This window comes from Lytechinus pictus, chromosome 3, assembly GCF_037042905.1.
Source record: "Lytechinus pictus isolate F3 Inbred chromosome 3, Lp3.0, whole genome shotgun sequence".
Classification (NCBI taxonomy): Eukaryota; Metazoa; Echinodermata; class Echinoidea; order Temnopleuroida; family Toxopneustidae; genus Lytechinus; species Lytechinus pictus.
In genome coordinates this window covers 63565402-63590818 of record NC_087247.1, presented here as the reverse complement: position 1 = coordinate 63590818, position 25417 = coordinate 63565402, and the positions used below count along the sequence as shown (strand labels likewise).

The 25417-nt window shown below is 32.4% G+C and overlaps 1 protein-coding gene across 1 annotated transcript; it reads right to left on the bottom strand.

Annotated features, from left to right (window-relative positions):
* Positions 1-254: 254 nt before the first annotated feature.
* On the bottom strand, positions 255-25021 carry LOC129255416 (alkyldihydroxyacetonephosphate synthase, peroxisomal-like). The gene is made up of 21 exons (XM_064096047.1): positions 25017-25021; positions 24627-24719; positions 20139-20226; positions 19258-19378; positions 15295-15369; positions 14024-14095; positions 13654-13733; positions 11211-11291; positions 10561-10686; positions 9722-9775; positions 8755-8809; positions 7862-7989; positions 7203-7331; positions 6825-6887; positions 6399-6448; positions 6068-6137; positions 5726-5787; positions 4925-5014; positions 4650-4749; positions 4216-4273; positions 255-3706 (listed from the first exon to the last, which is right to left on the bottom strand). The coding sequence occupies exons 1-21, from the start codon at positions 25019-25021 to the stop codon at positions 3585-3587; spliced, it is 1722 nt and encodes a 573-aa protein (XP_063952117.1). The 3' UTR covers positions 255-3584.
* Between the last annotated feature and the right edge of the window lie 396 nt (positions 25022-25417).

Genomic DNA, 25417 nt, shown 5'->3' with positions numbered 1-25417 from the left:
TTATTTACTCACTTTCCCCAAAGGCTTACAGTACTGCACAAAAATATCCAAAGTATATGGACCACACACTAATCTAATGTAAACATTTAACTCAAACTTTTTAGATCTTGTCATATTTCCAATGTGGGGTAAATAAAAGAGAATTTTATTGCAGTTATCTCTTTTCATAAACATCATGAAAAAGGTGTGAATCTATTAAAATGAGAGAAAAAAATACACGAAGTCTATTGAATAACTTGATATAACAAGACAAGTTGAAGGTTACAACTCCGCTTTATATGTACCATTACATACCACACATGTGGATTAATTTACAATAATCATTACATGACATTGGCATTTAATTCAATTCAATCCCCTTACATAAACTATAAATATAATTATATATCCCTAACTTTAACCCATTTTGAATACAAAAACAAAGATAAATTCTAACAAGTGGAACACCTCTGGCAGTCTTGCCTGCATTATGCGATTCAATATAGCAGCAATACTGACTTTGAAAACAGCTATTGAATAATTAATCACAAAAGAAAACACTTCTTTGGTAATGAAATACTATGTCCCTTGACCAAACATGACCTTTGACCATGATCATGTGACCCAAGATGTGTGCAAAACTTACTTGATTACCCTTATGTCTATGTTTCATGAACTACATGCATGTAGATCAATAAACTTGCTGGTGCCAATTCAACAAATACCCCCAACTTGGCAAAAGTTCACTGATCTTGGTCATGTGACCTGAAACGCGAACAGGATATTCAGGGATACATGGTTACTCTTCTGTCCAAGTTTCATGAACTAGATCCATCAAATTTTTAAGTTATGATGGCAATACCACAAATACCCCCAACATTATCAAAGTTTGTTGACTCTAAATGACCTTTGACCTTGGTCATGTGACCTGAAACTCTCACAGGAAGTTTAGGGATACTTAATTTCTATCATTTTTAATTTTCATGAACTAGATCCATAAACATTCAAAGTTATGACAATTCCAAAAATACCCTGAACATAGTCAAAGTTCGTTGACCCTAAGTCACCTTTGAACTTGGTCATGTGCCCGAAAACTCAGGCAGGATCTTCACTGATAAACTATTACCCTTATAAATGTCTAAGTTTCATGAACTAGGTCCCAATAATTGTTAAGTAATGACGACATTTCAAAAACTTAAACTTGGTTAAGATTTTGATATTGATTTCTCCAACATGGTCTAAGTTCATTGACCCTAAATGACTTTTGACCTTGGTCATTTGACCTTAAACTCAGGCAAGATGTTCAGTAATACTTGATTAACCTAATGTCCAAGTTTCATGATCTAGTTTCATGAACTAGGTCCATATACTTATTAAGTTATGATGACATTTCAAAAACTTAACCTTGGTTAAGATTTCAATGTTGACGACACCGCTGCTGTCGGAAAAGCGGCGCCTATAGCTTCGCTCTGCTATGCAGGCGAGACAAAAATAGGCACAAGGAATGTAAAATACATATGAAAAAGTATCCATTGCAATTAGCTGCTTCTAAAATTTAGATTTTCAAAGAATTTTAGCTAAATATAGCTTACATAATAATATTAATGATTGCAAAGGCATTTTATTGTATTCCACTGAAAAATACAATGAGCAAGCTTCATATAACCACAAATTTAAAAGTAATGTTCTTTTATAGACTAGGACATATAGACTGGATAGTATATTATAGTAAAAGGAAAACTACAAAAAATGTTTACATTTCATCTGCCCTTCATGAACATGTAAATATTACAGTACAGAATGTATTATTGTTCTAACAACTTAACACATTCCATTGGATAAAATAACAGGTAAATTTTGCATTGCTTTGGCAATTGGATATAACACCTTGTATTGCTTAATACTAAAACAGATAACAATTACATGTAGTTGGTGCTTGATGAATATATATTATGGAGTGGTATGAGGGACATAGTGAATACTATACTCAACCTGATCTCAAACATTACTGTAACTTAATACAAAGTTGAGGGTCATTGCTCATGTTCAAGATGACTAAAGAGCTTCACCACATCCTGCTTCATACGGATGTTTACAAACATTGCAATTTAGCAGGGAAATTGTAAAAAATTTACCACCTACAACCTAGGTTGTCTTTCCAAAGGAAAGTTTCCTGTTGTATAAGAAAACATACTGAAGTGAATATTTTACCCGCTGTTGGTAATGAATAAATCACATGATAAAAAGGTTTCAGGTGATGAGATGCACTTCCATGGCAGTCTAATAACATATCTTTCTTAAGGTCTTCTTGGGAAAAAAATCTACATCTAGATTGCCTTTGAGGTAAAAGTTTGCCCCATCAACTTAATAAATGTTAAGTTATATAAAACTGTCAAGCATCTGTAAAAATAATTATAGAATACCAGTCAATGATAATTAAACCCAGGTTTGACTAACCATCTGTTATGGACTGTTAGGTTTCATGTTATTGTTTCAATATTCATAACAAGGTTATTGTATCAAGTATCTTTCTTACATTTACTGTATCATACAATCATATTCTTCTCATTCCATTAGAATAATATCATTTTGCCATGTACTTATAAGGCATTTCTCACCCTAACATTGTTAACCATAACTTTTCACCACATGATTAAAATTATTTGTTCTTGATGAATAAGGTAGCATATGGCACCCCATAAAAGTATGTTCTAAGTTAGCCTCTGGTCAACTAAACCACTGCTATTGGAATACCAACCAATGTGATTGAAGATTTCACAGTTAACCGGAGAATAAAGACGCAAGGTACTTACAGTACCATTTTGAATGGTATAATTATCCTACAGGGACTAGGGTACTATGTGATCAAGACTACTTTATTCAGATGTTACGTAGATGATCAGCATGTAACTATGAAGCATAGATGACAAAAGTAAGATTTGTATAAAAAAAATGTTTAAGAAATTTACACAAGAATATACCACAAAGACAACCATCACACAAACAAACAGAGAATGAAGATAACCACATTCCAATTAAGATTCCTCAAGGTTAGCTCCCTCAGCTAGCTCATACCTCATGTATGTCAAAGTATTGTATGATCATATTACTCCTTGATTCTGCTGTACAATTCTGTAATGGAGTATTTTCGTATGAAATATTCAGAAAAATACTATTACTGGTATTAGTATGTGAATCATGGCTTTTCAAGCCATGACCAGATCATCACAAAGTTTGCATTGTTTACAACATTCAAACTTTATAGGTAGATGATGTACAATATCAATTAACAAAAACATTAGTCACAAAATATACAAATCCACATTCAACTTCTGATTTTTACCTACGATTTTCAATTGAATAGAGGATATCTGCATCCCAACGAAGCATATGAAGTTTCCAATGTTCAAAATGAAAAAAAAATGCCATCATATCAAATGATCTTAATCATTATCATCAAATCAGACTGACTATACAAGATGTATATTCATACCTGAAACCAGTGTGCACCTTTAATGACAGTGACCCTTACCAACAGAACAATATCATGATTTGATTTATCAATTGCACTGTACTGTAAGAGAAACAGGAGTATTGAACTTGCATTACATTAGATTCTGATTGCCAAAGATATTGTCAGGGTCTAGTCTGTCTTTGACTGCTCGTAATGCCATCATTCCAACGTCTGATACTGTACCCTTCATAAAGTGCTTCCTGTGCTTGCCAACTACAACACAAAACAACATCAAATCAAATCAATTACTTCGCAAGCCACAAAAGCCCATTAAAATGTGTTTTTAAAGCAAAGTCTACACCAATGGCAAATTGATTTGAATAAATACATACAAATCAGGAAACATTACACTGAAAATATCATTAAAAAATGAATGTAAACTAAGAAGTGGTGATATGGAAATGAGAGAGCTGATGATATCACAAACCCTTTCTTTTTTTGTTTTGGCATTTAATGAAGACTTACATCTTATAAATAAATATGTATATTCAACCTTGCTCCAGTTAAATCTAAGACCGATGAAGCCGCTTCAGCCTCAACAGGATGACCAAGAAAATACGAAGGGGGTCATATGGATACCTCAAACTGAACAGAGCTTTGACCTAGAAGAGGTAACTAATGAACGTTGACTGTAATTCAAAATTTCAAAGGATGAATGAGGATTTTGTAAGTTAATTATAATGTTTTGATTTTGTAGTTATGTAACCTATCAGTAAACTTACCTCCATGATGATGTGACAGGCTTCCTCCATTGGATATAATCTCATCTCTAGCAGCATTCTATACATGAATTTATTAGAAAGAAATATTTTATGAAGTCTTTGCAAGAATACAATTGATTGCAAATTGTAAGTTCCCTCTAACTTCATCAAACATAAATTACAAATTTTTTCATCCTAGATCTGAATTGAATTATTCGGCCTTAGAACTCACATCATTTTGCTTTGTGAGCCTACATGATAGCAAACATTACATTTCATTAAATTATTTATATTCCATTTAATTTAAAATAAGTTTATTTAATTGATTGCCCATTCAATTTGTTAATAAATAATTAAATTACTATCTCTGTAATAAAAATTCGTTCAAACATACTTGGCATTTTTTCCTAGTTTATCTACATAATCTCTCCTCTTCATTCAAGAATATACCATACCTCAATTTCTTCATAGACTTCCACTGGATTTGGGATGCCCTTGTACATGTACGCAAAGTAGAAATAGATGCAAGCTCCAGCATCATATGTCTGGGTGACTCTGAAAATACAAGGAAATATAATGGTGAATTGAAGTTATTGGTCTTCATCATTTGTTTCTAATCATATTTGCACCAACTTCAAATCAGAATATCTATAAGTCAAACAGTTCTGTAGTCCCAACAGATTTGACTTATGCTGACTCACATGTATTTTTAATCCAATATACTACATACCTGCTCATAATGATTGGGGCATATGGTACACCATTTGCTGCACACTCCTTTGTTATACGTTCCTTTACATTCCTGCATACATCAAGAACCCTAAATAAACAAGAAAAGAAAGTAGTTAGGATACTTTTCCAATTGAGAGTTCAAACACCTGCATTCAATCACCTCATTGGCTATAATGCTCTCTTTTACCGTCTTGTAGGAAGAAGTAAAATCTTCTAGACTTCTCACAATACAGATCTATTGGTTTATCTACTTATGACATGTCTAATCTCAGATGATCTTTGAAGGTTTGCAAGGTGGTACAGATGTGGGATGCTTGACTCATAACAGACAGTCAATCTGTCCAGAACGTTGAGACACCTCATGGCATCTACTTGTCACTGCCAGGACTTCTCAACTCATCAAAGTCATCAATCTCATCTAGTTTACAGTCCTTTTGAGGACTACACTTTATATCACACAAGATACTTCTCAGTCTTATCTTTCTCTTTCTTGCCTTTTATTTCACCTCTACCTCTCCACCAACCCATGGTACTTCTCAGGACTAACCACAGGTGAATCGTAAACCTCTTCCATGTCTGATCTCAATAGTAATATCTATTTATATGCATTTTCAAATAATTCCCACTATACGTTTTATTTTTAATATCAATTTCCTTAAAAGCTGTTATCTCTTTTATTCCAACATATCTCTAAATATACCGCTGTCACCAATTTGTGTCTCATAATACCTGTATATCATATAGAGATGCAATTCATCTGAAGTTAAAAAATGTATCTCTAATTGCAGTGTTATCCTACCTGTCCCAAGGTACTGTTGTTTCAAATGACTCAGCGATGATGTAATGGTCCATGGCAAAATCCTAGAAAATCATCAAATAAACATCATAGAAATAACTTTGACATAAAAATAAAGACACATACAACAACAATTAGATTATTGAAATATATACACTGACAAATGATAATGATGTGGGTGAAGAAACATTAATGTAAATTATACACATAAAATTGGAATAATTATAAAATGGGATATTCAAACTTCAATTGAAAAAAATATTGTGACTAAGTGAAAAGTAAAGCACTTTGTTTAATGACTTGTTTTTTGTGCTTGCAATACAAGAAAAGGAAAAGCATACTTACTCTGACATAAGCAATAGCAAATGTCATCATATATCCTCTTTGGCCATTGTCTTCACCACTTGCCAAACCTCTGTTAAAAGGTAACAAAAATACTGGTTTCAAATTCATGGAATCTTCTAAATCAAAGGAATTTCTGAGAAAATCAAACCCCAGTGTAAACAGTACTCAACTCTTTGTGTGACTTGTTCATTCAAAGTCTATAAAATTTTAGAATGCAAATGTTTAAGCACCAGTAATTCCACCTGAGGAAAAACAAAGATAAAAATATCCACCACTAAGAAGACATTTCATAAACCATAGATACTATGAAATGTTCATACACATAACTTACCCAAATTTTGATGAAATTGAATACACCCTCTTCTCCTGAGCTGCAACTTCCTGAATACAATGGAAAAGAATACAGAAAGGCACAATAAAATACAACCGATGTGAGCAAGGGCAAGAATTTAGTACAAGGGTATGTACTTGAATGAGACTATCTCTATTTGGATATTACATCTTCAAGAATTATCTAACAAATTGTTTTGTTGTTTTCAATGGTCAATTATTTCTTATACTCTAAATTTTGCAAATTTTCATATATCTTGTTACTCATTTGTTTTAGATTTGGGAAAGAGAAAGTATTATCTGCCCTTTCTTGCTGTATGCTATTTTTAATGATTACTGGGATTGTAGAAATCTAACATGGATTACGAAAAGCTTATGGATACAGTATACATGCATCATATGTTGAGGATAAACTACACAAACTTACCTCTTTAGTTCCTTCAAATAGAAGTGTTGTAACAACCATTGTCTCTGGATCAAAGCCTTTTAACTGAGCATTAAAAAGATAAAAGGGGATTTACCATTTATCACATATAGTAGCTAAGATACATAACTCAAATTTTTATAAGTATTCTCAGTATCATCTGAAAAGAAAGTTTGCCTTCATTATCATTTTTTAACATTCTCCAAAACTGAAAACTTTTCCCTCGATTTTATGGATAAGGACAGAGGGAAGTAATCATGGTTATAATTTGTATAAAAATACAGAAGAATTAATTAAGTATCTGAAATATGTCGTAATGGAGAAACTTATGAACTTTCGAGTTGTTAAATAAATGGCCATTATAACTTTTGGCTCAATTACCTTTGTGACATAGACCTTCTTGAGACTGTCAACGAGAGATGTCCAGATTGATTCTGATGGTGGCTTGAGGGACATTCCAAACCTGAACTGAACATTGTCCATCAAACGAATGGAAGCTGGTGCACATCTCTGAATATCAAAATAAAGATAGTCATGTCAAAGCACATTTTTTTAATTAATTATGTGACCCTCCAAATATATACATGACTAACTACGGATTTGACTAAGTTGGAAAGCGTCTTGAAATCATCAAATTTTTAATGAAAATCCACTACTAGCTAATCAGCAAGGATGTCCGAGCATTTTTAAATACATGTGAGATCATTCTTGCACTCAGCGTAAATTTTCATGCGAAAAAAAAGTTCGACTGCTTTTAATATAGCTATACAGTATAACTATAAATCAGCACTACAAAATTAACAACCAGCAACCCCATTACATTAATTGTGTGATTCAATGCAGCAGCAGTATTTACATTTTAATAGTTAAATGTTAAAGATTCCTTTAATTCACATAATCATACTCACATGATTGCAGATATTTGACACTATTATGCCAAATTTTCATGAAGTAGGAACCTATAGCTCCAACATTATCTTGAAAATTAAAATCTTAGTATTTTATATTTACTGATTAAGAATGCATTAAATCCTGCCTACCTGCCTTGCTACTTCCCTTACAAACTGAACACCTTGTTCAAAGTTAGGGAAGACTACAGATCCATATTTCCTACATGGAGGTATAGGACGAACTCTTAATGTCACCTCTGTCACAACACCCAATGTACCTACAAGAAACAAAATAGGCCGGTACAAGAATTCATTTCCACTTGTGTGTTAATCCTAAATGCAAATTATAGCTTCATTATAGCATGTATCAAATCCTAATTAAGGTTTTTGTGTTTTTTTTCTAATATCTAACTTACATTCAATATAACTCTCAACTTCTCCTTCCACCTTTGCTCTACACTTTCTGTCTTACCCTGTTTCCTGACTTCTGTACACCTCTCTCTTCCTTCTTTGTACTGTTGATCTTTCCATCTATTGATCTTTTTTTAATACAAATCTTATCAATATGTTCCATCTTGACTCATATCTTGTAATTCACTGTGAAATCCATGAAGTAAAATTAATCTCTTTCTTTATCATTATCATTTATATTTCTCTTCAGTTAAGAAATTAATAATGCACATATGTAGATGGTTTAAGTGTGTTCTTTTTTCATATATGTTGCAAATGATTCTATTATTTGGCCATCTGGTGACATAGGGTTTTAGAATAAACAATTATCAATAGCATAACAAATACCAGTACTATTACCAAATGAATACCATTCTTATTACCAATTACCATACCTTATCGGGGAATTATTTTAAATGATAAAACATACTTATATTTGTTTATTTTTCTGTAAGGGCTCTAATGCTCTGCTCTGCTCAGAACTAGCCTTTTAACAAATTGACACTCCTTTTGTGCTCACTTATGCTCCTATTGTACTCCTTTTGTTTATAGAATACAGGGAAGGGGGGGGGGGGGTTATAGAAAGCACAAACCTTCTGATCCCAGAATGAAATGATGAAGATCAGGACCAGTAGACATACGAGGAACCTGTCAAATTGCCAAAATACATTAATACAGTTATCCATGAGTATGTGGTCACTTCAAACAAACCTAAAGTTGGGTAAACAAAATATCAGTAACTCCTACAAGAATTTGCAAAGGACTGGACAAGTTTTCACTACACTATAATAAAATGACTCTCAAGGACATTTATTCAAGTCTATGATTTTTTTTTCATCCAATAGCAATGTATGGGAAAGAAAATAAAGTGCTTTGTCAAAGAATTTGAATCCAAGTCATAAAAAGTTAAAAATATATTACTTTTCTATAAAGCACATTTCACAAAAGCAATAATCAATTCGATGGATTCACAATGCAGTGCGCCGTCTATTGGTTGCAGTGGACAGGCCGAAATTCGTAATGCCTCATGGGGAAAAAGTCGACATCTGTTGCACACACTAGTACTAAAATGCATGAATGTCTGTGATTATTCAGCGCTGGCCGATGCAGCTTGACTGGTTACTAGGGTCCAGGGAGGTAGGAGAGAAATTTCCTCACATATTTCTGTGGAAAATTTAGACGGTTTTTTGTGAATTCCTGCCATATGGTTTTAATTTTTGAAGCACCACAGTCAAATTACAATACACTAGCACTGTGCAGTACATGCCTCCGCCTGTGCTCGCGATGTCGACAGCAAAGTTAGACAATTGGCCTGTTCTCTGCAACCAATAGATGGCACACCATATTGTAAATCCACTGAATTACCGGTAATAGAAAGGAAACAAAAGACTCGTAAAATATAATATCATATCCTTTGCTATTCATTGTCATACTTATGGCCAAGAAAAGATCAATTCAAGAATGAATATTACATGCATTCATAGATCAAAGTTGACATTTTTACAGATATTTGTTATATTTCATGATGGTCTGTGATCTTTAAAATAAAAATAAAATTACCTGGCAATTCTTTTCAATGACACCTTGAGGTGTAACCATCCTTATATGGACGACCTTGAAAAAATAATCAGAATCAACATGGATGAAAGACACACAACATAGGCCTGACTTCACAAAGGTAGTTTTTAAATTATAGTCTGAAACCGTTGTTTGTGACGATACAGATAATGCTAAATATTAAGTGCATCAAATTTAACTCGTAACCTACTTAAGTCAAGCTTGTTGATGTGGTGAGGGTCCACAGTTTTATTTAAATCATTGTACTGTTAATAAAGCCAAATAAATTGAGATAATGCAGTAGATACAAACCAGAGCAACAAATATGAATTCAACACTGAGACAAAGTGCTCATTCATATTGGACACTTACTAAATGTATAGGCTGAAATTACACATGAAATCTACTTGAACAAATGCTTAAAAAATGGTAACAATAATACCTTTGCAATCTGGCCATAAGAGCTTCATCCCTAAATCTGTAATGCAGCAAGCGTTAACAGAATACAAAGTTCCATTGAATACCTGACAAAGAGTGATTAAGTTCTGTAGAATCAGAACCTCTGGAATGAACACAATTCACTACAATATAAAATGTATACTCTTTGGTAAATATACTTGAAAACATGTGGTACTTATCCACAGCTAAAGCATGATGTTATTTTGAAACTGTTTTCTTGCAGCGGCCATCAGTATAACTCCTATTCAGTTTCATATCCACTTTTGCTTTACATTGTACATTTACAGATTTTTTTCACAAATCCTAAAGCTGCTTTTGAGACACATTAGAGGCAATTAAAATCTCAATGAGACAGTCTAAATCATAGGGAAGGTGTAACTTACTATATCCTCAATGTTTCCATATACATTCTTCTTCATTCCTGAAGCTCTTGTAGCAACCCACCCTCCTAAAGAGCTGAACTCACATGAATCAGGTTCATGTCCACTACATAAACCATACTTTGATAACTGCAATAACAATCAAATCAAACAAAAGCATGGAATAATTTATTTGGAGATTCTCAAATGATCATAGTAGCAATATCTTAAGTTATACTAACCCATAGCATACTGGAAGGGGTGATCTCTATACAAACACAATGGGAAATCAAAATTTAGCAGTCAACTGGTTCAATAACTTCTACTTGTTTAACATGCTTTTAGGGGATACAAATAAATTCTTGCACCATGGAATGTCATCTGATAAAAAACAAACACAAAATCAATTTTATATGTTGAGAGTGGGTACTTTCCCACAATCTAAGCTTTGATCAATTTTGTGAGATAATCATGCATGTATGTCTATCATTTTACATTGAAGTATTTGTTCAGACAGTACTTTGTAAATTAATTCAACTCTAATAAGTGATATATTGTGTAGTTTTTTTTTCTTCAAATCAGTCCGACAAATTACAAAGTTAAGAAGTCAATCACTTTATTATCAGAAGGATTAGTGTTCATTCAAATACTGAAATGAGAAACATTGATCTCACCTTTTCTTCAAGATCTACACCAAATATACCAGCTTCAATATGAGCTGTCAGGTTCTTCTCATCCACCCATAAGATTCGATTCTATGAATAAAAAAAGAGAAGAAAATAGTAATGAAAGAAACAAGTCACAAAAAAGTCTGGCCTTGTTAGGGTTAAGAAAGAGTCCAATAAGAATTTGCGCTTTAGTCACAGTGCGCTTTATTCATTATTTATATTAAGGTTACAGAATTTAAAGGAAAATTAAACCTTTGAAACAAGAAAGCTTGCATGAAAACAGAAAAATCAAAGAAACAGATCAACAAAAGTTTGAGAAAAATTGAATAAATAATAAGAAAGTTATGAGCATTTGAAGTTTACATCATTAATGCAATGTAGATCCTCTAATTGGCAATGCGACAAAGATGTGTGATGTCACATGTGAACAACTTTCCCATTACTTTCGTATATATTTCACTAGAACTGCCTTTTTTTATCACTACATGTACTTAGATCATGTATTCTTTCTAAAGGAGGGCATGTAATACAGATTTTAAAAAATACATTGTGGATAAAGAGTTTGTATCACCACAAGAACAAAAAGAGACATTTTTGGGGTATTTTATAGTCCATCAAAGGGACAGTTGTTCACGTGTGACACCACACATCTTTGTCGCATTGCCAATTGGAGGATCTCCATAGCATTAGTGGTCGCAATATTCAAATGCTCATAACTTTCTCATTATTTGTCTGATTTTTCTCAAACTTTCTATGATCTTATTCTATGATTTTTTTCACAAGCCCACTTGTTCCAAAGGTTTCATTCTCCTTTATGAGAATTTATAAGCCTAAAATTTATGTATATTTGCTGAAACAGTAGGGTCATTGACGCTGTAATCTTAGTATCAATCAAGGATAATTGCAACCTGAGAAAAAGACTTGCATTCACTGTTTGACTCTTTCTCAACATATATTCTGAATTAAGTGTAATGAAATCCGCACAAATCGTGGTTTCAGACCATAATTTTAGGACCACATTTGTAAATTTGGACCAATAAATGCATGTTCATACTTCTACATCTGTTTCCTACATGTATGTACTTATTAACTGAACACATTATTGTACTATGACTTGTGTGCACACATAAACAGATATATTAGAATCCCGAAATTGAGGCCCTTGGTTAAAGAAAAAAAAAAGTTCTCAAGTGAACAAACTCAATCACATAGATTTGGGAAGAAAATTGTACATTTTTTTGCAGGAGTGTACATTACAGGTACAGAATAAGTATGCTTTAAAAGGGAATAATTCAAATGCCTGCTACAAAATGTGTGTTCTTCAACAACAATTCAACAGACTCATTTCAAATATGAATTTACAAATTCATAGTAGGTTTTTTTATATATTTAATTGTTATGATTATCACTTATTATTTACATGTACTTCGTTTCGGATCATTGCTGGGTATTCAAACAATTCTAGTTTCCCTGATTATTATAACAAACACTAGACTTCTCCTCTATTGGCCTTGCTGATTTCGATCTTAATTAAATAAATGATACGAATATTCGACGTGCAAAGATATTATGATTTCAACTTTTGATATACCGACACACATGTATGTGTTCGGTTATCAAACATACTTGTCCGATAAGCATACTCCATGATCTATTAAATTCATTCCATGTGTGATCCCACCAATAAGTTTTGGTCTGGAATAAATTTACAGCATTTACAAACACATGAACAAACCCCAAACCCTGGCAAAGCATTTCTCTTTTATTTATCAAGATATTTTGAAACAAAGTTTAATATTAAAACTTTTTATCTGGGATACTGACCTTTATCTCAATGTTTCAATCCACACAGATTGGATAATGGGAATATAATTCAAAAGGACAATAGAAACTAGACTAGGGCAGCATAAGGGCGTTGAACTTGAGCAATAATACAAATTATTACAGAGGAATTAACAACTTTCTTTACTGATATCAAAATTAAGGCACACTTTAGTGCCTGGATCTGATTGATTCCTTTCACCTTAAATGAGGCGGTTGGAAAATAATTGGTTAAATTTCCATTATTCTTCTAATAATTCATTATTTTCAAATTGTAATTACACAAACACTATTTTGCTTATTATTTAGTATTTCAGGTTCAATTTGTCCTTTTTGTGAAGTGTTTGTCCTAATAAATGGTTTTATATAAATCTGAATGGTGAAAAAAACATTGATCTTCTGTTTACAAGTAAATCAAATCTGAAAACCTATTTTTGTTTTGTAGCTTTCATGTAAGAAATCATTTGAATTTACCTTTGCAAAACAGAATTCATGATTTTGGTGTGTACATTTTCTATGACAAAACTGAATTTTCATTTGAGATCAAGTTTGAAATGGAATTTTCAGGTTTTAAGAAATGGAAGACCATTTTTATAAACAAAAAATCATTGGCACTAATGGTGCTTACCATCTGTGACATATCAAGTGAAACAATCATTCTCCTCTCATCAACTGGGCACTCTACTGCTCTTGTCACATTAGTTCCTCCTGCAAAAAAAAACCCATAAAAGATGTTTATACTTGTACAAAATACCCCCAAAATATAGATTTTGAAAAGTACTAATTGACTTTTCCTTGATTCCCTCCCCTCCCCCTTCAAATATAATGTGGATTTGCTTCATAATCCTGTCATGCTGTTTAAACAGTTTTAATAGTTTTAATATTCAACACAGAATATGCAGTTAGAGCAACAAGTTTTTTTGCTGGTTTTCTAAAAAAATATTATACAATAAATAAGGTTTTCTATTAGTAAAATTTAAAAATAAATGAATACTTACCTCCATATGGAATAATACAAACATTGTGCTTGGTACACATGTTAACCATTCTTACTACATCATCATGGCAGTCTAAAAATAAAGGGAATATTAAGAATAAAGTTACATTTGTATTAAATCTTTTGAAGTGATCATATAAAATCACTGACTATAAATGACATTTGACCTTCTCCCATGCATGACCTGTAGTTCTGCTCACATGATTGCTGATACTCGATACTTCTTATATAAAAGCTTAAACAGAAAACACTTTTTGAATTCATGATGTCCATTAAAACTAATTAGTTTAATGAAAAAAAAAGTAAATGGACTTCAAATTATATTCGACCTTGAATTTGAACAAAAACTTTAAAATTTTGATTAAATATCAATAATTAAAAAGTTTATTGACTTTGAATTACCTTTGACCTTGCCAAGTAATCTGAAATTTTACTTGGATGACTGCAGAAACTTAAATAACCACTATGTCCAAGTTTCATGAAACAGGACATAAATTCTCCGTCAAATGATCCCTGCAACTTCATTGCCCTTACAGATGTGTCAAAATTTCTGAGGGCAACTTATAATTACTTTTATAAGTCCACTTTTCATAAACCTAACCTGGGTTTAAGATTTTTATATTGACACGACTACTGCCTTCAGAAAAGCAGTGGCTTTGTGTCAGTTCCGCTTTGCAGATGAAACAATGACTTAATATCTAACTTACTGAAAGAATTATAATAGCTTTAAGATAAACAATCATCACACAAGTGTCTGTAATACAAATGTATCTTCATGAAAGCCATGATATAGCAAAAATGAAAAAAAAAATAGGGAGTGCTTGTCATCAAATGATGGCTATAATGTAACCAATACCCATCCTACACCCTACTGTACATGATCCCTATATTGGCCAACATAAACAATATGTATTAATATATCAGAGCAATGGTTACCATGACACAAAGTATACACTATACACTACATGTTGGTGTTTGCTATTAACACAACTATTTTTTTTAATAGACTACAAGTAGCACAGAAAGTTATTTACACAAGAATATATATTGTCAGTAAAGTTTCAGACCAAAGAGTAATGACAGACATTTCAAAGTACTAGATAATTATTGAAGTAATTATAATAAAAAGCAACACAATATTCAATCAATGTTGCTACATGTATATAAGTAATAGTGCCTAATGTGTACAAAAATATGGAAAGTAAAGATCCACTACACTTTAATAAAAGGCCCCATTTAAAACATAATTGATGAGAATCAATCATCAGTTACCTGGCCATATAACAATATCTGGAATTCTTTTAAAGATACCTTCCCTCAGCGTAAACAAGTCATGAAGGGTATGTCCTGAAAAAAAAGGAAAAAAAATATACATGTATCTGATACTGAACAAATTGAGTAACTATTTTGCCCTTAATGTAGCCTAGTACTACATATTTACTCCCTAAAATCCTAAATTTATACCTCATTTTAAAAAAAAAATTTCAATTCACCCAAACTCATCTCATCTCAACTTCGGTTCTGAGATATTAAACTCTTCTTCTCTTTCTGCAAAATTTCTGTTTTACCAGAAATTAGAATATATATACCAATGTACAATGGAAGGTACATGTAGAAAATGGAATATTTGTTTAATGAAAAAAGGAGCCCCTGAAATAAACAAACATCCCAGTTTCATCTTGCATACATAAAAGTGCATGTATTCATTGAATTTACTTGGCACTAAAAAAAGTAATCAATCAAAAGCAACAAATCTACTTTGACTGCTGTCAACTTACAAACTATGTATGTAGGTAATTTGTTCACACTGGTGAAACATTCATATTGGTGAAATGTTCACATTGTTGAAATGTTAATGTTGGTGAAATATTCACATTGCCATTCACCAAATGTGTAAAGAGCACTGAGCCAAGTAATTCCCTTCATGCTTCTAATGTAGGGAGTCTATTCTGCAATGCTGGGAAGTGTTTCATTAAGCTATCAGAAGTTGTGTGTGAACACATAATATTACACACAAGTGGTGATATGAGAATGCCATTTAGCACCCAAAATGGTAAAAAAACATGTTCCAAATTGTGTATGAAGTTGAACATAACTTATGAATACATTTAAGATACATCAAATACATGCAATAAAAACAATTACGGTATATAAACCGCACCTTTTTCCCCACTTTATAACCTTGAAAAATTGGGTGCGGTTTATCCAAAGAAACTACAAAACATCATTAGTGAGCTGACTAAATTTCTTGTGTAATTAAAGACATGAACCAACCAAGAATTATATACTATATTTAATGTATATTATTTGTGGGTTATTAAAAATAGAGAGTATATTTTGCGAAGTTTTCTTTGAAAAATCTTCTTTGTAAAGGTTGTTTTATATCATTCATTTTATTATTATTAATTTAATGTCTTCCTAAAAAAAAACTGGTTGTTTTGTGATGAAAACTTTTTTTTCAGCTAAAAATGCATGGAAAATGCTCTTCAATAGGCATGTAATCGTAATCGATCGTAATCGTAATCGGTTATAAAACAGGCAATAAATAAAGTCCTTTATTCTTCATTTATTTTCCTCATTTTCTCTCAACATTTTTTTTCCTTTTCCCTTTTTAGACTATAAGTTTGATATACAATACTGCCATTTCATGGTCTTTTTTTTCACTTTATTCTACAAAGGAATAATTTATATTCTTTGAAAAATAAAGTTAAAGAATGAAGTAACCATTTTTTTAAATACAAAAATTCGTAATATTTTTTTGATCTTTCAATGGTTTTCAGTAAAATAGCTAAACCCAAAATGCTGTTAAAATCGGTTTGCCAAATTGTTAAATTTTTTTTTAGCCTCCCGATTTTGGGGGTGCGGTTAATACACGGCCGCGGTTTATATTCCGAAAAATACATTAGATCTCTCAAGGTCATGTCAAGAATTACAAAAGTGTTATGTTTTTTTACTTTTTAAAATCAATTTTGCATGAATACTGCAGTAATGATTATTCAATCCAGACTCAACCAGTAAAGAGCTTTATATACCCATTAATCAACTGAAAACCACAAAAGCTTACATGACATATCTAATCCATAATACAAACAATCTTTGGTCTTTTAAGTCTGCGTTAGTATATAACTGTCCTTATATAAACTGCTTACAATGTACAATGTACAGGATGTCATTAATAAAAGCATAGGTCATTGTATCTTACAGATTATTATTGTAATAATTGAACTGGAATAATTGGTTTCTTTGAATCTTTATTTTTAGCAAGACCATGCTATGATCAAATATTTATATAATATTGATTGGCCTTGAAGGGAACATCAAATATGTTGCCCGCAACAGAATCATATTGGCCCGAGTCTTTAGATGAGGGCAATATGGTTCTTTTAAGGGCAATACATGTATATATTTGACGTTTCCTGAAAGAAGAGCCAGTCAATATTATCATTATTACCTACAGCTGTTTAATGAGCAATTGAAACTATTATTTAGAACAATTTATATGCCTGTTTGCTTGTAACTACTTCTGATGTCAGTTATTTACAAACTTAAAGGACAAGTCCACCCAAATATAAAGTTAATTTGATTGTTCATGTGAATCATTTCAATATTGTTACAATGCATTGTACTTTTCATCTTTGTGTATACTTATTGTTAAAGCCATTGGAAACCAAATTTCTTTGCATGTGTCCATTGACCAATAAAAGAATCTTGAATAAAAAGAGAAAAATCCAACAAGCATAACACTGAAAATTTCATAAAAATCAGATGTAAAATAAGAAAGTTATGACATACGTCATCCACTCACTATTTCTTTTCTATTTTATTAAATGAAATATGAAATATTCTAATTTTCTCCTCTTTGTCAAGTGAAACAACAATCAATTCCGCCCTGAACATATGGAATTAGCATATCTTAAATACTGTATGGTTCAGTCAAGTTGGTCACTATAATCAAATCTGTAAAAAATGAAATATTGTATAATAAAAATAAGCGAAACTTTAAAATGTCATAACTTTCTTGTTTTACATCCGATCTCAATGAAATTTTCAGCGTTATGCTAGTTTGATTTTTTTCTATTTATTCAAATCAACATTTTTTTTGGGTGGACTTGACCTTTAACGAAGTAATCCTTGCTAAGCAATTGTGACATAAATTGTTACCACACAGTCGCGCATCATGCACGGCAGGCACATACACTTAATGCATAAAATCTTGCAGCTGAGAATGGGTATGCACTGGTTCCAACCAGATTTTACAAATACTAAGAAGAGAGATCGAAATCGGCACCTACTGTGCAAGCGCAAGAGCAGAAATATGGCCAATGTTGCCCTATGTTTTTGTACAGTATTCCTCTGGGCAAAGCCCGGGGAGGGCAACTTGGGAAATGTTTACCTCGTTGGTCTCGGATTGAAAGTAGCGAGCGAAATATGACTTTTATTTATCTGCTAGAATGCCTTGTATAGGTAATAATATCTGTTACTGAGTGGAGTCAAACTTACTTCATCAAATTTGATAAAGTTTACTTTCTTTAAAAATTCAATCACATCTACAAGTTGTGCATAAGTAAAATGCCAGATACAGATTTCGAACAATCAGTATTATGAACCTTGAACCTACACTATTTCTACACTAGGTCAGAAATCCAAGAACGACAAAGCAAATATACCCACAATTTTATCCCAAGTAAATACTGTGAAAGTCACCTTGCTATTGCAAACTAATATATAACGCATGTAAAACAAGCATCAAGACTGGAGCGCTTCTAAATTAATATCCCTTTCATACTGCACTTTTCGCTGGCGAACTTCGCCAGCGGAGGGGAAAGTGTCCAGCATAAAATGTACACAGGAGAACTTCCCAGGTGAAAGGGGTATAGATATTAGGCATAAGATTATACCTCAGATTAATAGATTTGACTGATTATTCAAGCTTTAAAAAAAAGTGGATTGGAGACAGCAACTGTTCCCCTACTCCCCCTCCATCTTCCCTTTTAATCTCTTAAAATATATTAAAAGTAAATTCATCTAACTGACAATACCTAGGGAAATTATTATTTATTCAGTTTTAGAATCACCAATTTCAATTAAGAAAATCTGCAATAAAAATGAAAAGTACTGGGCTGGTAGCATCAAATCATAATTTTATGCAACTCCCTCTCTGAATCATCAGGGTGATTTTCCAAACTGAAAGCAGTACTTAACAAGAAACAATTAAAGAACACCATTATAACTTACCATGAGCCCTGAAGAGTCTATCATGTGGATCAAATGTGTGTGATATACCACTTCTTCTGAAGTCATCTAAGAATCCATCATTGATGATAGATTTAGGGATCTTATCAGCTGGAATATCAGGCTAGGGGAAATCAAAGAAAACACACATGTTTGACAAATCAGGAATATACTAGCTTTTACATCAATTCAAAACATTTTTTTGTTTTAATAGATAAGTTGAATACTCCATAAATTAAAGTATTTAAAAGGAAGAATCAAGACATACTTTCTGATAATAAACACAATCATAAGCTGAAAGTGAAGCATGACAGGTGAATTTGACTTGGAGGAACAAGGTGTGTTTAGGATGGCATAAACACATTTTTTTGCTGCTTATTAGCAATACAAACACATAATGCATTTACATGTACCGTACTATAAACAGAGAGACCTTAATATCACGTTTCATTTAGACAAACCTATTACATCAAGTTTTGCACTAACTTTCCGAATAAAATTTTTAAAAAGTTGCCTGATCCACATTTTTTGCAGCTTGGCAATCAAGTCTATTATCTAGATCTGCAATATTTTTAGAATGTCCTACCCCTTTTACACATGTATGTCTCTTACATAAACTATGAAGCTTTGTTGTATAGACCTCCATGTTGTGTAATGGCTAAAAAAGCTATAGGAGTTATGGAGAAAGGGGGGGGGGGGTAGACATCTGTACACATGAAATGAACACGATATCGTGGGAAGATAGCCATGGTGTGTCAAAAACTAAATTATAAGTAATGCCATTTTTGGTTCAAATTCAATTTTATAAAGTGATATAAAAATATTACATTACTCAATAAAAAAAAAAAAAAAATCATCTGATAATACATTCCTAAGATATTTACCTGTGCTTCACGATTTGCTTTTAAGTTGACCCCTTCAATGGTTTCTAGCCACCCATTTAAGTATGGTAATGGTCCTTTAAGTTGGTACCTACAAGGCAGATATGAAATATAAGTATGTACAAACTCACTTCATTTATTCCAGGATAAACAGTGGATAAAATTTATGTTTATAAAGAAAACTTATTTTTCATCATAATGCTCTTAATGCCAAGTTGATTACACATCAGATTAGGAACATGGACTATGCGGATTCTCAACTGCTTGCAGTCCAATATGTCATTTCCAAATCTGAATAAAATATATTACACACAAAACTTCCAAAATTTTTACAAAAGTATCATTAAATCTATTATATTGTCGCAAAATATTATTAATACAGTTGTGCTCAAAATGTTAAACTTCATTACATGCTTGAAGGCTACAATGTTCAACAAGCCCAGAAAAACAAACTTCAATGAATATAATATTTTATCACCTGACTTTACAAATATCTACAATATGACAGAACTTGAACACTTTAAATATGTTCATTTTCTGGTGGGGTTCACTAACTTTTAAGGACGTTCCACAGTTATGTTTGTGCGCATCATGATCTGTGCATATTTTACACTCTGCGCGCTGACGTCACAATGGATGAACTGGTGATTAATCAGCTGTAGGTATTGTGAGCTGAATTTTCTCCTAATAAACTGGAATTATTCCATGGACCATTTTTTTTATTCCTTTGAAATGTCAAAATACTTTTCTCTGTAGTGATGCAAAGTATGATGAATATTTGAATAAATGGTAGAGTGGTTCGGAATTTCTCCTCACATAGATACAAAGTTTTGGCGCATTTTGGGGGTGTTTTAAGAAGCACATTTGCTCTAATAAGAGTGCTGATAGTTTGAAAACAAGCACATGGACCCATATTTTTTTATGTTTGCACCTCTTAGGTATACCTTCCTCTACAACTTTGCAAAGTTTGGTAAAAATGACATGGGTTTTGAATAAAGTGCAGCATTTCTTTTACTTCTCAAGTTTGTTATTGAAATTTCACATTTTTGATATCTTTCCCGCAATTTCTAAGAATTGAGAGTACTGTTAGACTTAAATGAGCAAACAATTGAAAGCAATATAAATAGATTATCCATCTTAAGGATACAATTATTAATCATGTTGCAAAATTTGATGAAATTTTTATGGATTTTGACTGAGTAATAAAGCATTAAACTCATTGTTGTGATCTCGTGAGGTCTAAAAATGCCAAATTCTTTTGAATGCGCAATTCTTAAGAACATCCATTTGGGTTAACTTTGAAGCTCTATAGCAAAAAATCAAGCACATGGACCCATGTTGATTTTTGCATATTTGAAATATTTAGGTGCTATAGTATCTATGTGCAAAGTATGATGAAAATGACATGGATTTTCAATGTTTGGGAGCAAGACTACGGAACCATTCGCATTTTAGACGGTATTAACAGACTTTTGCTTGTTTTTCGGTGCATTTTTGGCTGTTTCAAGCCAACTTGCAATACTTTAGACACTGATAATTTGAAAACGAGCACATGGACCCCATAGTTTAAATGTCTTAACTTCTTCAGAATATATTCCTCTACAAATCTAGAGAGTATGATGAAAATGACATGGATTTTGAATGTTTGGGAGCAGGACTCAGGAACCATTCGTATTTTAGACATTTTGGTGGGTATTATCAGACTTTTGCTTGTTTTCGCGAGCGCATTTTTGGCTGTTTCAAACCAACTCGCAACAGTTTAGACACTGATAGTTTAAAAACGAGCACATGGACCCCATATTTTTAATGTTTTGACGTCTTTAGAATACATTTCTCTACAAATCTAGAGAGCATGATGAAAAATGACATGGATTTTTAATGTTTGGGAGCAAAACTACGGAACCATTCGCATTTTAGACGGTATTATTAGACTTTTGCACGTTTTCGTTGCACTTAAAGGAGGATTTCAATATTTTCAAGCCAACTCGTAATACTTTGGACACTGATAGTATAAAAACGAGCACATGAATATTTTAAAGCCTTCAGAAAATATTCCTCTACAAATCTAGAGAGTATGATGAAAATGACATGGATTTTTAATGTTTGGGAACGAAATATAGAACCATTTGCATTGTTAAGGGTATTAAGAGACTTTTGCATGTTTTCGGCGCATTTAAGGCAATTTCCAAGCCAACTCGGTACACTTTGGACACTGGTAACTTAAAAACGAGCACATGGACGTCATATTTTTAATATTTGAACGGCTTTAGAATATATTCCTCTACCAATTTAGAAAGTATGATGAAAATGACATGGATTTTGAATGTTTGGGAGCAAAACTACGGAACCATTCGCATTTTAGACGGTATTATTAGACTTTTGCACGTTTTCGGCGCACTTTAGGTGGATTTCAATATTTTCAAGCCAACTCGCAATACTTTGGACACTGATAATTTAAAAATGTGCACATGGACCCCATATTTTTAATATTTTAATGGCTTTAGAATATATTCCTTTATAAATTTAGAGAGTATGATGAAAATGACATGCATTTTGAATGTTTGGGAGTGAATAACGGGAACCCTTTTCATTTCAGACGGTATTATGAGACTTTTGCATGTTTTCGGCGTATTTTAGGCGATTTTCATGCAAACTCGCAACACTTTTGACACTCATAGTTAAAGAACGAGCACATGGACCCCATATTTTTAACTTCCCTACATCTTCCATATACATTCTTCTACAGTTTAGCCGAAGTTGATAAAAATGACATGGATTTTGAAAAAAGTGCAGCTTATAAAATACTTTTTTTTAATTTTTGAGTAGATTCACGTCTTTGAAGATTTGTTTTTTCCGAGCTTTTGCACCATTCTTGCCAAATGAGGGCGCTGCTGACTCCAAATAGATATAGTTTTACCAATTAAAAGACTTTTTCTTACTTTGTAATACACTTTGTTATATATCTTGAAAATTTGATGCAGTTTGATGCGGTATCCACTGCGTAAAGATGATTTAAACTCATTTGGTGAATTCGTGAGGTCTAAGAGAGGCATAATTCTCATGATTGCGCAACATTTTATATCATTCAAATACCGCAACTTTGAAGTCCCGTAGAAAAAAAATAAGCACATGAACCTATATTAGTTTTTGCATTTTCATAATGCATAGATACCAAAGTAACTCTGTGCAAAATTTGGTGAAAATGACATGGACTTCATTTTAACTGTGGAACGTCCTTAAGCACCACTGTATCTATTGTATCTAGTATAAACAATCATACAATTCTCAACATAAAATGAGAAAGAGCAATAATCATGGAATGACCTCTGTGATCATTGAATTTTGAACTTATTAACTCATATCTGATATGATCATCATCACCCATATGCATACATGATGCCAGGTTTGAAATTCATCCATCAAAGGATCTTTAAGTTACTGAAGAACAAGAGATTTTTCATTGATTTTCATGAAAACATTGAAAAAAACTTGACTTTTTCACCTAATGACCACTTAAGGGTGTTGGCTAACATTACAAAGTCTTATTAAAAAAATATTGAACTTTGATTCATGTTGTATATTGTTCATATGGAAAAAAAACACCCATGAAGAGAGAGAAAAAAATCAACTTTGTGCAAACACTTTCAAGATATCTGTTTATGAAAGTAATTATTTACTAATCTCTTGGGGAGATTAATATAATGCAAGGCAGTGTATTAGATGAAATTAAGATAGTGTATCTGGTCACTTTAAATTTCATTTTTTGAAGCAGTAAATAATGATTTTTGGGACACAATTTCTTTTTTATGGGCTTCATTTTTATAGCACATCAAAGACACAGGTGACAATTTTTGTACAGATTTGACCTTGCAGCTCAGATTTAAAAAAAAAGTTAAATCAATGTTAGCCTATTCCTTAAAAGCTGATCAGGTCATCTTAACTTCTTTCGGACCAAATTTAAAGTTGATCAATCAAATGGCTTATTTATAATCACAATAATGAAAAAAAAAACAAGATGGACACAAAAGACAGATGACCTGAAAACCACCTATGGCGAGCTGAGGCATACAAAATTGTAAAGGCTTTGGTGACTGTGAATCTGTACAAAAATTGTATGATTATCATATTCTACCTCAGAGTCATCATACTATTTGAGGGATACAATCAATTCACAATCACCCGACGTTGATTATAGATATATTATAAACAGCTTATAACTGAGGCTGGTTACTTGCTTCTATTAGTTAGTTTTCATGTATTCTTTATTATAAGTTGAAGCTCACTCACTGATGGTTTGTTACATTATGCTAACTGACTAAGAATCAAATGTAATATATATATAATGAACACTACTATATATAGCACATAGTAATATCAAACAATGTGCTCTGCTATGTATTAAAGGTAATGGGGTACTAGTATTTCTTGAATCTGATAAAGTAGGAAAAAACCATGATATTTTGAGCTCAAAACTAACACAGAGATACAAACCTGTCACCTTCGAATGATACAAGTTCTTTGACAGGATCCAAAACAAACTTGCAATCTCTATATCCCCATCCATTCCACTTGAGCAGGTCTTGTCTGAAATTGAAAATATTGAATAAAAATATTCATAAGTGAAATTAAAACACACATACACATTGGTGCTATCATTCAAGCTCATATGAAATATTAACTCAAATTTTTTAGTGGAAGCTAATGACAATAGGCCTACCCAAGATGCCAGCATTGCCAAATTAATCACAAATTTAAACAAGTGCCATTACCAGGTACATGTATTTGTTTTGCACAAGATGGTTCACGAACCACAAGTCTCGCCTGATTTCGCAATCAATAAAATATGCAATATGATCTTTTGACCCCTAGATGACCTCTGACCCCATCGTCCTCATGGACACACATGTGGTATTACCCAAAGATCATTTGTACGAAGTGTAAACAAAATTGATCCGGAAATAAAGAAATGAGAGCAGTTTGAACATAAACTTGACCTTTTGACCCCTAGGTGACCTTGACCCATCATCCTGAACAACAGACATGTGGTCTTTTATAGCCAAGGATCATTTGTACCAAGTGTGAACATAATTGATGCAGAAATCAAGAAATGAGAGCAAATTGAACAAAAGCTTAAAAAAAAGGATGAACATGACCTCATGTCATTTGACCTTTTGACCCCTAGATGACCTATGACCCAATCATTCCCATAGGCTCACATGTTTTTTTTTTTTTTTTTTTTTTTTTTAAACCCTTCCACAGGGGTCCTTTATTGAAATCACTAT